Source organism: Heptranchias perlo, chromosome 11 (genome assembly GCF_035084215.1).
Source record: "Heptranchias perlo isolate sHepPer1 chromosome 11, sHepPer1.hap1, whole genome shotgun sequence".
Taxonomy (NCBI): domain Eukaryota; kingdom Metazoa; phylum Chordata; class Chondrichthyes; order Hexanchiformes; family Hexanchidae; genus Heptranchias; species Heptranchias perlo.
Window position 1 is genome coordinate 6,027,051 of NC_090335.1, and position 13,477 is coordinate 6,040,527.

Below are 13,477 nucleotides of genomic sequence, written 5' to 3' on the forward strand. Positions count from 1 at the left end.
ACATTTAGGGAACAGTGATCATAGTATCATAAGGTTTAAATTAGCTATGGAGTATTGTGTCCAGTTCTGGGCACTGCACGTTAGGAAGGATGTGAAGGCCTTAGAGAGGGTGCAGAGGAGATTTACTAGAATGGTTCCAGGGATGAGAGACTTTAGTTACATGGATAGACTGGAGAAGCTGGGGTCGTTTTCCTTGGAGCAGAGAAGGTTGAGAGGAGATTTGATAGAGGTGTTCAAAATCATGAAGGGTCTAGACAGAGTAGATAGAGAGAAACTGTTCCCATTGGCAGAAGGGTTAAGAATCAGAGGACATAGATTTAAGGTGATTGGCAAAAGAACCAAAGGTGACATGAGGAAAAACTTTTTTACACAGCGAGTGGTTATGATCTGCAAAGCACTGCCCGAGGGGATGGTGGAGGCAGATTCAATCATGGCTTTCAAAAGGGAATTGGATAAGTACATGTAGGGAAAAAATTTGCAGGGCTACAGAAAGGGCGGGGGAGTGGGACTAGCTGGATTGCTCTTGCAGAGCCGGCATGGACCTCAACGGGCCTACTTCCGTGCTGTAACCATTCTATGATTCTATTATGTCAGATACAGAGAGCTGAGAGGAGTATAGAAAGTGCAGGGGTGAAATTAAAAAGGAAATTAGGAAAGCAAAGAGAGGGCATGAAAGAATATAGGCAATTAAAGTCAGCAAAACTCAAAGATGTTTTATAAATACATAAAGAGCAAGAGGATAACTAAGGAAAGAGTAGGGCCTATTAGATAACTAAGGAAAGAGTAGGGGCTATTTAAGACCAAAAAGGTAACCTATGTGTGGAGGCGAAAGATGTGGGTTTGGTTCTTAATGAATACTTTGCATCTGTCTTCGCAAAAGAGGGGACGATGCAGGCATTGTAGTTAGGAAGGAGGAATGTGAAATATTGGATGGGATAAACATAGTGAGGGAGAAAGTATTAAGGGAATTAGCATCTTTGAAGGTAGATAAATCACAAGGCCTGGATGAAATGTATCCCAGGCTGTTAAGAGAAGCAAGGGAGGAAATAGTGGAGGCTCTGACCATCATTTTCCAATCCTCCCTGGCTACAGGTGTGGTGCTGGAGGACTGCTAACGTTGTACTGTTGTTTAGAAAGGAAGAAAGAGATAAACCGAGTAATTACAGGCCAGTCAGTTTAACCTCGGTAGTGGGCAAATTATTGGAAACAATTCTGAGGGACAGTATTAATCGTCATTTAGAAAGGCACGAACTAATCAAGGACAGTCAGCATGGATTTGTTAAGGGAAGGTCATGCCTGACTAAGTTGATTGAATTTTTTGAGGAGGTAACAAGGAGGGTCAATAAGGGTAATGCATTTGATGTAGTCTACATGGATTTTAGCAAGGCTTTTGACAATGTCCCACTTGGCAGACTGGTCAGAAAGGTAAAAGCCCATGGGATCCAAGATAAAGTGGCAAGTTGGATCCAAAATTGGCTCAGTGGCAGGAAGCAAAGGGTAATGGTCAATTGGTGTTTTTGTGACTGGGTTTCCAGTGGGATTGTGCTGGGCTCAGTACTAGGTCCCTTGCCTCTGTGTTATATATCAATGATTTAGACTTAAATGTAGGGGGCATGATTAAGAAGTTTGCAGATGATGCCAAAATTGGCCGTGTGGTTGATAGTGAGGAGGTAAGCTGTAGACTGCAGGAAGATATCAATGGGCTGGTCAGGTGGTCAGAAAAATGGCAAATGGAATTCAATCTGGAGAAGGGTGAGGTAATGCATTTGGGGAGGGCAAACAAGGCAAGGGAATACACAATAAATGGGAGGATACTGAGAGGTGTAGAGGAACAGAGGGACCTTGGAGTGCAGGTCCACAGATCCCTGAAGGTAGCAGGGTAGGTAGATAAGGTGGTTAAGAAGGCATATGGGATACTTTCCTTTATTAGCCGAGGCACAGAATATAAGAGCAGGGAGGTTATGTTAGAACTGTATAAAACACTAGTTAGGGCACAGCTTGAGTACTGCGTACAGTTCTGGTCACCACATTACAAGAAAGATGTGATTGCACTAGAGAGGGTACAGAGAAGATTTATGAGGATGTTGCCAGGACTGGAGAATTTTAGCTATGAGGAAAGATTGGATAGGCTGGGGTTGTTTCCTTTGGAAAAGAGGAGGCTGAGGGGAGATTTAATTGAGGTGTATAAAATTATGAGGGGCCTAAATAGAGTGGATAGGAAGGACCTATTTCCCTTAGCAGCGGGGTCAATAACCAGAGGGCATTGATTTAAAGTAATTGGTAGAAGGATTCGAGGGGAGCTGAGGAAAAATGTTTTCACCCAGAGGGTGGTGGGGTCTGGAACTCATTAGCTGAAAGAGTGGTAGAGGCAGAAACCCTCATCACATTTAAAGGATGCTGGATATGCACTTGAAGTGCCGTAACCTACAAGGCTACGGACCAAGTGCTGGAAAGTGGGATTAGGCTGGATGCCTCTTTTCTGCTGGCGCAAACACAATTGGCCGAATGGCCTCCTTCTGTGCCATAAATTTCTACGATTCTATATGGTGAGAGAGATATGGAGTGATATCAACATGGAGATATATAGAGATATATGGAGAGATATAGATATCGATAGAGATATGGAGAAATAGAGATATAGAGAGATCGAGAGAGATATGGAGAGATAGAGAGAGATCGAAAAATAGAGATATGGAAAAAGAGCTATGCAGAGATAGAGCTATGCAGAGATAGAGCGAGATATGGAGAGAGAGCGATATGGAGCAAGAGAGAGTGATATGGAGAGATAGAGAGCGATATCGAGCGAGAGAGCGATCGAGAGCGATATGGAGCGATAGAGAGAGATATGGAGAAATAGAGATATGGAGAGATAGAGAACGATATGGAGAAATAGAGAGCGATATGGAGCTTCAGAGAGATATGGAGAGATAGAGAGCGATATGGAGAAATAGAGATATGGAGAGATAGAGAGCGATATGGAGAGATAGAGAGAGATATCGTGCGAGAGAGCAATAGAGAGCGATATGGAGAGATAGAGAGCGATATGGAGAAAGAGAGATATGGAGAGATAGAGAGCGATATGGAGAAATAGAGAGCAATATGGAGCGACAGAGAGAGATATGGAGAAATAGAGAGCAATATGGAGAAATACAGAACTAGAGAGCGATAGAGATAGAGAGATATGGAGAGATAGAGAGCGATATGGAGAAATGGAGATATGGAGAGATGGAGAGATAGAGAGATAGAGAGATAGAGAGATAGAGAGATAGAGAGATAGAGAGATAGAGAGATAGAGAGCGATAGAGAGCGCTATGGAGAGATAGAGAGCGATATGGAGAAAGAGAGATATGGAGAGATAGAGAGCGACATGGAGAGATGGAGAGCGATATGGAGAAATAGAGAGAGATATGGAGAGATAGAGAGCGATATGGAGAGATAGAGAGCGATATGGAGAGATAGAGAGCGATATGGAGCGAGAGAGCGATATTTTCTTTTATATTCGTTCATGGGATGTGGGCGTCGCTGGCGAGGCCGGCATTTATTGCCCATCCCTAATTGCCCTTGAGAAGGTGGTGGTGAGCCGCCTTCTTGAACCGCTGCAGTCCGTGTGGTGAAGGTTCTCCCACAGTGCTGTTAGGAAGGGAGTTCCAGGATTTTGACCCAGCGACGATGAAGGAACGGCGATATATTTCCAAATCGGGATGGTTTGTGACTTGGAGGGGAACATGCAGGTGGTGTTGTTCCCATGTACCTGCAGCTCTTGTCCTTCTAGGTGGTAGAAGTCACGGGTTTGGGAGGTGCTGTCGAAGAAGCCTTGCCGAGTTGCTGCAGTGCATCCTGTGTATGGTACACACTGCAGCCACTGTGCGCCTGTGGTGAAGGAAGTGAATGTTTAGGGTGGTGGATGGGGTGCCAATCATTCGGGCTACTTTGTTCTGGATGGTGTTGAGCTTCTTGAGTGTTGTCGGAGCTGCACTCATCCAGGCAAGTGGAGAGTATTCCATCACACTCCGGACTTGTGCCTTGTAGATGGTGGAAAGGCTTTGGGGAATCAGGAGGTGAGTCACTCGCCACAGAATACCCAGCCTCTGACCTGCTCTTGTAGCCACAGTATTTATATGGCTGGTCCAGTTAAGTTTCTGGTCAATGGTGACCCCCAGGATGTTGATGGTGGGGGATTCGGCGATGGTAATGCCGTTGAATGTCAAGGGGAGGTGGTTAGACTCTCTCTTGTTGGAGATGGTCATTGCCTGGCACTTGTCTGGCACAAATGTTACTTGCCACTTATGAGCCCAAGCCTGGATGTTGTCCAGGTCTTGCTGCATGCGGGCACGGACTGCTTCATTATCTGAGGGGTTGCGAATGGAACTGAACACTATGCAATCATCAGCAAACATCCCCATTTCTGACCTTATGATGGAGGGAAGGTCATTGATGAAGCAGCTGAAGATGGTTGGGCCTAGGACACTGCCTTGAGGAACTCCTGCAGCAATGTTCTGGGGCTGAGATGATTGGCCACCAACAACCACTACCATCTTCCTTTGTGCTAGGTATGACTCCAGCCACTTGAGAGTTTTCCCCCTGATTCCCATTGACTTCAATTTTACTAGGGCTCCTTTGTGCCACACTCGGTCAAATGCTGCCTTGATGTCAAGGGCAGTCAATCTCACCTCACCTCTGGAATTCAGCTCTTTTGTCCATGTTTGGACCAAGGCTGTAATGAGGTCTGGAGCCGAGTGGTGCTGGCGGAACCCAAACTGAGCATCGGTGAACAGGTTATTAGTAAGTGCCGCTTGATTGCACTGTCGATGACACCTTCCATCACTTTGCTGATGATTGAGAGTAGACTGATGGGGCGGTAATTGGCCGGATTGGATTTGTCCTGCTTTTTGTGGACAGGACATGCCTGGGCAATTTTCCACATTGTCGGGTAGATGCCAGTGTTGTAGCTGTACTGGAAAAGTTTGACTAGAGGCGCAGCTAGTTCTGAAGCACAAGACTTCAGCACTATATGGAGAGATATGGAGATATGGAGAGCTAGCAATGTGGCGAGACAGAGAGCGACCTGGAGAGACAGAGAGCGACGTGGAGAGACAGAGATATGGAGAGATAGAGAGCGATAAGGAAAAACAGAGACACGGAGGGATAGAGACACGGAGGGATAGAGACACGGAGGGATAGAGACACGGAGGGATAGAGACACGGAGGGATAGAGACACGGAGGGATAGAGACACGGAGGGATAGAGACACGGAGGGATAGAGACACGGAGGGATAGAGACGGAAAAATAGATAGATATGGGACGGTTGAGAGATGTGGAGAGATTGAGAGATATGAAGTATGGAGAGATAGAGATATGAAGATATATATGGAAAAAGATATAGAGAGACATGGGGAGTGAGTGAGGTGTGGACAGGTAGCGGTGTGGACAGGTAGCGGTGTGGACAGGTAGCGGTGTGGACAGCCCCAGGACTTTGCTGCAGGAGTTCCTCAGGGCAGTGTCCAAGGCCCAACCATCTTCAGCTTCATCAATGACCTTCCCTCCATCATAAGGTCAGAAATGGGGATGTTCGCTGATGATTGCACAGTGTTCAGTTCCATTCGCAACCCCTCAGATAATGCAGCAAGATCTGGACAACATCCAGGCTTGGGCTGATAAGTGGCAAGTAACATTCGCGCCAGACAAGTGCCAGAAAATGACCATCTCCAACAAGAGACAGTCTAACCACCTCCCCTTGACATTCAATGGCATTACTATCGCCGAATCCCCCATCATCAACATCCTGGGGGTCACCATTGACCAGAAACTTAACTGGAACAGCCACATAAATACTGTTGCTCCAAGAGCAGGTCAGAGGCTGGGTATTCTGCAGCGAGTGACTCACCTCCTGACTCCCCAAAGCCTTTCCACCATCTACATGGCACAAGTCAGGAGTGTGATGGAATACTCTCCACTTGCCTGGATAAGTGCAGCTCCAACAACACTCAAGAAGCTCGACACATCCAGGACAAAGCAGCCCACTTGATTGGCACCCCATCCATCACCTTAAACATTCACTCCCTTCACCACCGGCGCACTGTGGCTGCAGTGTGTACCATCCACAGGATGCACTGCAGCAACTCGGCAAGGCTTCTTCGACAGCACCTCCCAAACCCGCGACCTCTACCACCTAGAAGGACAAGGGCAATAGGCACATGGGAACAACACCACCTGCACGTTCCCCTCCAAGTCACACTCTATCCTGACTTGGAAATATATCGCTGTTCCTTCATCGTCGCTGGGTCAAAATCCTGGAACTCCCTTCCTAACAGCACTGTGGGAGAACCTTCACCACACAGACTGCAGCGGTTCAAAAAGGCGGCTCACCACCACCTTCTCAAGGGTAATTAGGGATGGGCAATAAATGCCGGCCTTGCCAGCGACGCCCACATCCCATGAACAAATAAAAAAAAGGTAGAGATATGGACAGGTAGAGATGTGGAAAAATAGATATAGAGGGAAATGGAGAGATTGAGAGATATGGGGAGATAGAGAGATTAGGATATGGATAGAGAGATATGGAGAAAGATATGGTTAGAGAAATATGGAGAAAAATAGGGACAGATAGAGGCACGGACGGATAGAGGCACGGACGGATAGAGGCACGGACGGATAGAGGCACGGACGGATAGAGGCACGGACGGATAGAGAGATATGGGGAGATTGGGATACGGATAGAGAGTTGCAGAGAGAGAGTAGCAGAGAGATGGAGAGATAGAGATATAAAGAGATAGAAATATGGAGAGATAGAGATATGGAAAATAGATAGAGAGATATGGCGAGATAGGGAGATATGGGGAGATAGGGATATGAATGGACAGATATGGAGCGAGAGATATGGAGTGATTGAGAGATTATGGAGCGAGAGACATGGACCGAGAGATTATAAAGAGATAGAGATATGGAAAAATAGATGGAGAGATATGGGGAGATTGAGAGATAGGGGAAGATTGAGAAATACGGAGAAAAAGATACGGAGAGAGATACAGAGAGAGATACGGAATGAGAGAGATACGGAGAGAGAGAGATACGGAGAGAGAGAGATACGGAGAGAGAGAGATACGGAGAGAGAGAGATACGGAGAGAGAGAGATACGGAGAGAGAGAGATACGGAGAGAGAGAGATACGGAGAGAGAGAGAGATACGGAGAGAGAGAGAGATGCGGAGAGAGAGAGAGATACGGAGAGAGAGAGAGATACGGAGAGAGAGAGATAGATTTTTGGAATCTAAGGGGATAAAGGGATATGGGGATTGGGCGGGACAGTGGAGTTGAGGTCGAAGATTAGCCATGATTTTATTGAATGGCAGAGCAGGCTCGAGAGCTGTATGGCCTACTCCTGCTCCTATTTCTTATGTTCTTATGGGGAGAGAGAGAGATATGGAGAGATTGCGAGATATGAAATGAGAGATATGGAGCTAGAGAGATTTTAGAGAGATAGAGATATGTAGATAGAGATATGGAAAAATAGATATAAAGAGATATGGAGAGATTGAGAGAAATGCACAGATTGAGTGATATGGATATAGAAATGGATAAATAAAGATATGGAGAGATAGAGAGTTGGAGAGATCGACATATGAAGATAAAGATATAGAAAAATAGATATAGAGAGATATGGAGAGATTGAGACAGATACGGGGAGATTGAGACAGATACGGGGAGATTGAGACAGATACGGGGAGAGAGAGCAATACGGAGCGAGATAGAGAGATACGGAGAGGCTGAGAGCGTTGGATTTTTGGAATCTAAGGGAATAAAGGGATATGGGGATTGGGCGGGACAGTGGAGTTGAGGTCAAAGATTAGCCATGATCTTATTGAATTGCGGAGCAGGCTCGAGGGGCCGTTCAGCCCACTCATGCTCCTATTTCTCATGTCCTTATGGAGAGAGAGATATGGAGAAATTGTCAGATATGGAGAGAAAATTATGGAGACAGAGCATTTGGGGGGGGTGGAGACGTGGTGGGTGGGGTGGTGGAGACGTGGTGGGGGGTGGTGGAGACGTGGGGGGGGTGGTGGAGACGTGGGGGGGTGGTGGAGACGTGGGGGGGGTGGTGGAGACGTGGGGGGGGTGGTGGAGACGTGGGGGGGGTGGTGGAGACGTGGGGGGGGTGGTGGAGACGTGGGGGGGGTGGTGGAGACGTGGGGGGGGTGGTGGAGACGTGGGGGGGGTGGTGGAGACGTGGGGGGGGTGGTGGAGACGTGGGGGGGTGGTGGAGACGTGGGGGGGGTGGTGGAGACGTGGGGGGGGTGGTGGAGACGTGGGGGGGGTGGTGGAGACGTGGGGGGGGGGGTGGAGACGTGGGGGGGGTGGTGGAGACGTGGGGGGGGTGGTGGAGACGTGGGGGGGGTGGTGGAGACGTGGGGGGGATGGAGACGTGGGGGGGATGGAGATATGAAAAATAGTGATATTAAAAATATAGAGATAGAGCGATAAGGAGAGATAGAGAGATATGAAGATAATAGAGAGATATGGAGAGATAGAGATGGAGCAATATGGAGAGACAGAGCTATGGAAAAATAGATATAGAGAGATATGGAGAGATTAAGAGATATGGAGAGATTAAGAGATTATGGAGAGATAGAGATACGGAGAGATAGAAATATGGAGCGATATAGAGCGGTAGAGAGATGTGGGTAAGGAGATGTGGGTAGAGAGATAGATATGGAGAGAGAAAGATATGAAGATAGATATATAGAGATATGAAGAGATTGAGAGATATGGAGAGATTGAGAGATATGGAGAGATTGAGAGATATGGAGAGATTGAGAGATGGATAGAGATATGGAGCGAGAGATATGGAGAAATAGAGATATGGATAAAGATATGGAGCGAGACATATGGAAACATGGAAAGATATTTTATTTACACTGAAATAAATGATAATCAGGCATTTTTTCTAATGGCGGCTGATTCCCAATGCCAGTTTGACGCCCGGAGGACAAGTTGATAAACTACCCTATTACGTGTCATTCTTATTCAAATTGCAGCTTAAGTTGTCCGGGTTTGCACCAGTGTTGAGGAACATCAGCCATTCCTCTGAAAATTGCAAATGTGCACCTCACCATCAGTGCATTCTTGGTAAATTCTTCCCTAGCTGCTAGCTCTGAACATGCGATGGCTACCCGTTCCCTTCAAAGCTGTAGCAACAAACACTGCTGTGAGGTTGCACGTACCACAAGAGGTGCCCAAGTTAGTGCAGTTCCGCCTTGCCTGTACTTCACATTGGTCATTACTTCATTTCTCACAAAGTCATAGATGCGCACCGTGCCTGAAATTGTAACGGAAGAAGAAAAGCACCTGAGAAGTTGTCTGAGATTTTTAGCACTGACGTCCTGACAAAGAACACTGATAAAGCACACAACGACACACACAAATCTCCTCACTGACAGCCTGTTCTGTGGTATTGAAGAAAGCATGCCAATGTACCTGAAGCAACTCGCATCTACACAAATGTTTAGAAAAAGGACTTGGGTATGGGAGCACATAATCAAGATCTGCTGATTGCACAAAAATAGGGAGTTTGGCAAAGGAGGACTGTAAAGGACTTCAGGAGGATGGAGGCTGCCCAGCAAAATAGGCAGACAGGTGGCAAGTGCAAGTTAAAGTGGAGAAGTGTAAGGGAGTGCATTTTTGAGAGAAAGTCAAGGCATGGGAGTGTACAATCAAGGGAAAGATGCTGACGATAGTCAGACATCCAGGGGTTCAAATAGATAATCCTCGGAAAGTGTGAGTGCAGGCAGATAAAGCCATAAAAAAGCCAACAGCATTTTGGGTTTTACAAATAGGGACATTGAGTACAATGATAAATTTGCACAAAACAATGGTTAGGCCACAATTAGAGTACTGTGTGCAGTATTGGGTGCCCCATTATAGAAAGGGCATTGAGGCCATAGAGTGCGTACAGCATAGATTCACCAGCATGATGCCGGGGTGGGATTTAATCGGGATTATTCTATGGCCTTAGATTAAGGAACTTTGATGTCACTTAAACTATGCCCTAGAAGGTAAGGGGAACTCTATGCTTCTTTTTTTGATACCAGCTGGCTCCTTGATCCCCTCTCCCCCTCCATCCTCACCACATGCAATGAGCTCATGGATTTCATCTTCACCAAGATCGACACCATCTGTGCACCTGCTTTGCTGTGGCCACCCCCTTCCTCCACCCCTCCAACAAACCCCAGCCTCACCCACTTTAACCCTGAGCTCCCAACTCTGCAGCTTCGCCCCTCCCTCATCTCATCTATGATACCCAACTCCGAATCTCTCAATCACCTTCCCATTCAAATCCCCTACCTGGTTCCCATGCTATCTCTGACATTGTCAACGGTTCCCTCTCCTCAGGCATGGCCCTCTCCTCTTCAAAACCACCATTATCAACCCCGACTCAAAATAGCCCATCATCGACTCTTCCTTCCTCACTAATCATTGCCCCATCTCCAGCCTTCTTTTCCTGCCCAATCACCGCTGCCCAACTCTGAGCCCATCTCTCCTTAACTCCCTGTTTAACTCCCTCCAGTCCAGCATCCACCCTTCTCAACACCGATATGGCCCTAACAAGAGTCATCAGTTATACACTCCTTGACTATGATGCTATCTCTCCTGGTCATTTTTTTTCCAGAGTTCAAGACGGTTACTCATGCCATCCTCCTCCAATGCCTTTCCTCCATTGTCCAGCTCTGTGGGACTACCTTCACATGGTCCTACTCCTACCTATCTGATCATAAGCAGATCACCAGCAGGAATGGCTTCTCTTCCCATTCCTGAACTGTCATCTCAGGAGTCCCTCAAAGATCTTTCCTTGGCTCCCTCCTCTTTCTCATCTACATACTGACCCTCATTGACATCACTGCAGACTTGTGCTCAGCTTCTACAAGCACACAATGACACCCAGCTCTACATCTCCATCACTTCTCTCAATCCCCTGGATGTCTCTGTGCTGTCAGACACCTTTTCGGACATCTTGGACGAGTTTAATCTCCTCCCTCTCAGCAATGGGAAGGTGAAAGGCATTACCAGATTCCATCTCCTTTGCCTGCCACACTCTAAAGCCGAACCAGACTGTTCACAATCTCAGCATCCTGTTTGATCCAGATCAAATGTTCAGACCCCCCATGTCCTCTTCAGCACCCTGCAACATTGCTCACCTTCACCAGTGAAACCCTCATACATGTTTTTATCTCCTCCCACCACAATTGCACTCCCCTTGCTAGCCTCCCATCCAACACCCTCCATAAACTCTGCTACATGTATCCTACCTCACATTAAATCCTGCTCACCCACCATCTCGATCCTCGCTGACATACGTTGGCTTCCTGCCTCAAGTTGAAATTTCTCGTCCTTGTCTTTAAATCCCTCCAGTGCCTCACCCCACCCTTCCTCTACAATCTCCTCCAGCCCCAAAATCCAACGGCCCCAAATTCTCCGTTCTTCTGATTCGGGCCTCAATCTGGTCCCTTCGCCCCACTATCGCTCAATCCCCCACCATCAACATCCTGGGGGTCACCATTGACCAGAAACTTAACTGGACCAGCCGCATAAATACTGTGGCTACAAGAGCAGGACAGAGGCTGGGTATTCTGCGGTGAGTGACTCCCCAAAGCCTTTCCACGATCTACAAGGCACAAGTCAGGAGTTTGATGGAATACTCTCCACTTGCCTGGATGAGCGCAGCTCCAACAACACTCAAGAAGCTCGACACCACCCAGGACAAAGCAGCCCGCTTGATTGGCACCCCATCCACCACCTTAAACATTCACTCCCTTCACCACCAGCGCACAGTGGCTGCAGTGTGTACCATCCACAGGATGCACTGCAGCAACTCGCCAAGGCTCCTTCGACAGCACCTCCCAAACCCACAACCTCTACCACGTCGAAGGACAAGAGCAGCAGGTACATGGGAACAACACCACCTGCACGTTCCCCTCCAAGTCACACACCAACCCGACTTGGAAATATATCGCCGTTCCTTCATCGTCGCTGGGTCAAATTCCTGGAACTCCCTTCCTAACAGCACTGTGGGAGAACCTTCACCAAACGGACTGCAGCGGTTCAAGAAGGCGGCTCACCACCACCTTCTCAAGGGCAATTAGGGATGGGCAATAAATGCCGGCCTCGCCAGTGACACCCACATCCCATGAATGAATTTTAAAAAACCATTGCCAGCAGAGTCTTCAGGCGCCTAAGTCCTACCCTTTCGAATTCCCTCCTTAAACCAAGATTATTATTAATTATTTGTTCCTACGTTTAGGGAAATAACCTTATTACTAGTTCTAACCCTGAGTAGAGACAACAACCGCAGAAACTGGTATCAAGATTACTGAACACTTTATTTGATTGCCAAACAACAATAAGCAACAGATCTAAACAGTACTCACAACTGAGAACTTGGTTCAGAACGCGAGATTAACCAGACCGGAGGAGAGCCCGGGGTGTCTACCAAACTAATTCTTCCTTGTCTTCCTTCTTTGCCTCTTCTTTAAGATCACCTCTCCATTATATACGGTTTCTGAGGCTTAGTCTCATGGTTTCTGACTCCCATAAAAGGGGCCTCTTCTGTCACCGTTTCTTTTTGTTGCAGTGGCCAAAGTCATGACCTTTCCTGTTCTATGTCTGTTTTCTATTGTTTTTCTTAGCAGTAGACAGTCTTAGCAGTTTGTGGTTAACTTACAGGCTGGATTTTTCATTAGCCAAAGAGTCAAAAGTTCATGACATTTAAATGACCCAAAACAATCCTGTACCCTACACCACCTGTCCACCTCTCTCCCCTCCTTTAAAAGCTTTCTCAGATCTCATCTCATGGACCATGCTTTTGATCACACCTCCTGGCTTAGCATTTGTTTTCTATTTGTCTCTCTGTGTAGCACCTTGGGACATTTTTTGCATTAAAGGTGCTACATAAATGAAAGTAGTTGTTGCTGCTATGGTTGTATTGGTCTTTATTTCTGATAAACTGACATGTAACCGCTCCAAGATTACTGCACACCTCTGAATCACCAGATATTCATTTGAGAAATTAAACGTGACCTAGCAGACCTTCTTTCTCTCGCGTGAGGACTCAGACACTAGAAACTACATTCCTGGCCAGGGAGATTCAGAAGGTTCCCTGAAGAATGTTATGAAGGCCTCCTCCCTTAGCTGATCCGCTGCTGTCGAAGATCTGATCCGGTCTTAGATGCCACCAGTGAGTCAGCCAGAAGATAAGCCTTTTCCTTCCAAAGGGCCAGCAGGGCGTAGGCTATGGCTGTAGGCCCTTTGGACACAGTTTTTGGACTGCAACCAGAAGGCTTTGGTGGCCATTTCTGCTATTGCATCCTCTGGGGCTTCCAGTGAGGTACGTTGGGTCGATTTAAGTGACCCGAATCCTCAAATATGACCAGGTTAAGTCAGGTCAGGTCAGGCGAGCCCAATTCAGGTACGTTCCAACTGAAGTAAAC

The 13,477-nt window shown here is 47.1% G+C and overlaps 1 protein-coding gene across 1 annotated transcript in view; it reads right to left on the bottom strand.

Annotated features, from left to right (window-relative positions):
• LOC137327067 (cilia- and flagella-associated protein 44) overlaps nucleotides 1-13,477 on the bottom strand; it is a 216,166-nt gene that overhangs the window by 158,299 nt on the left and 44,390 nt on the right. The window contains exon 12 of the mRNA XM_067992476.1: nucleotides 9,218-9,312. Coding sequence (XP_067848577.1) covers nucleotides 9,218-9,312 — 95 coding nt within the window. The remainder of the gene's footprint in view (nucleotides 1-9,217; nucleotides 9,313-13,477) is intronic.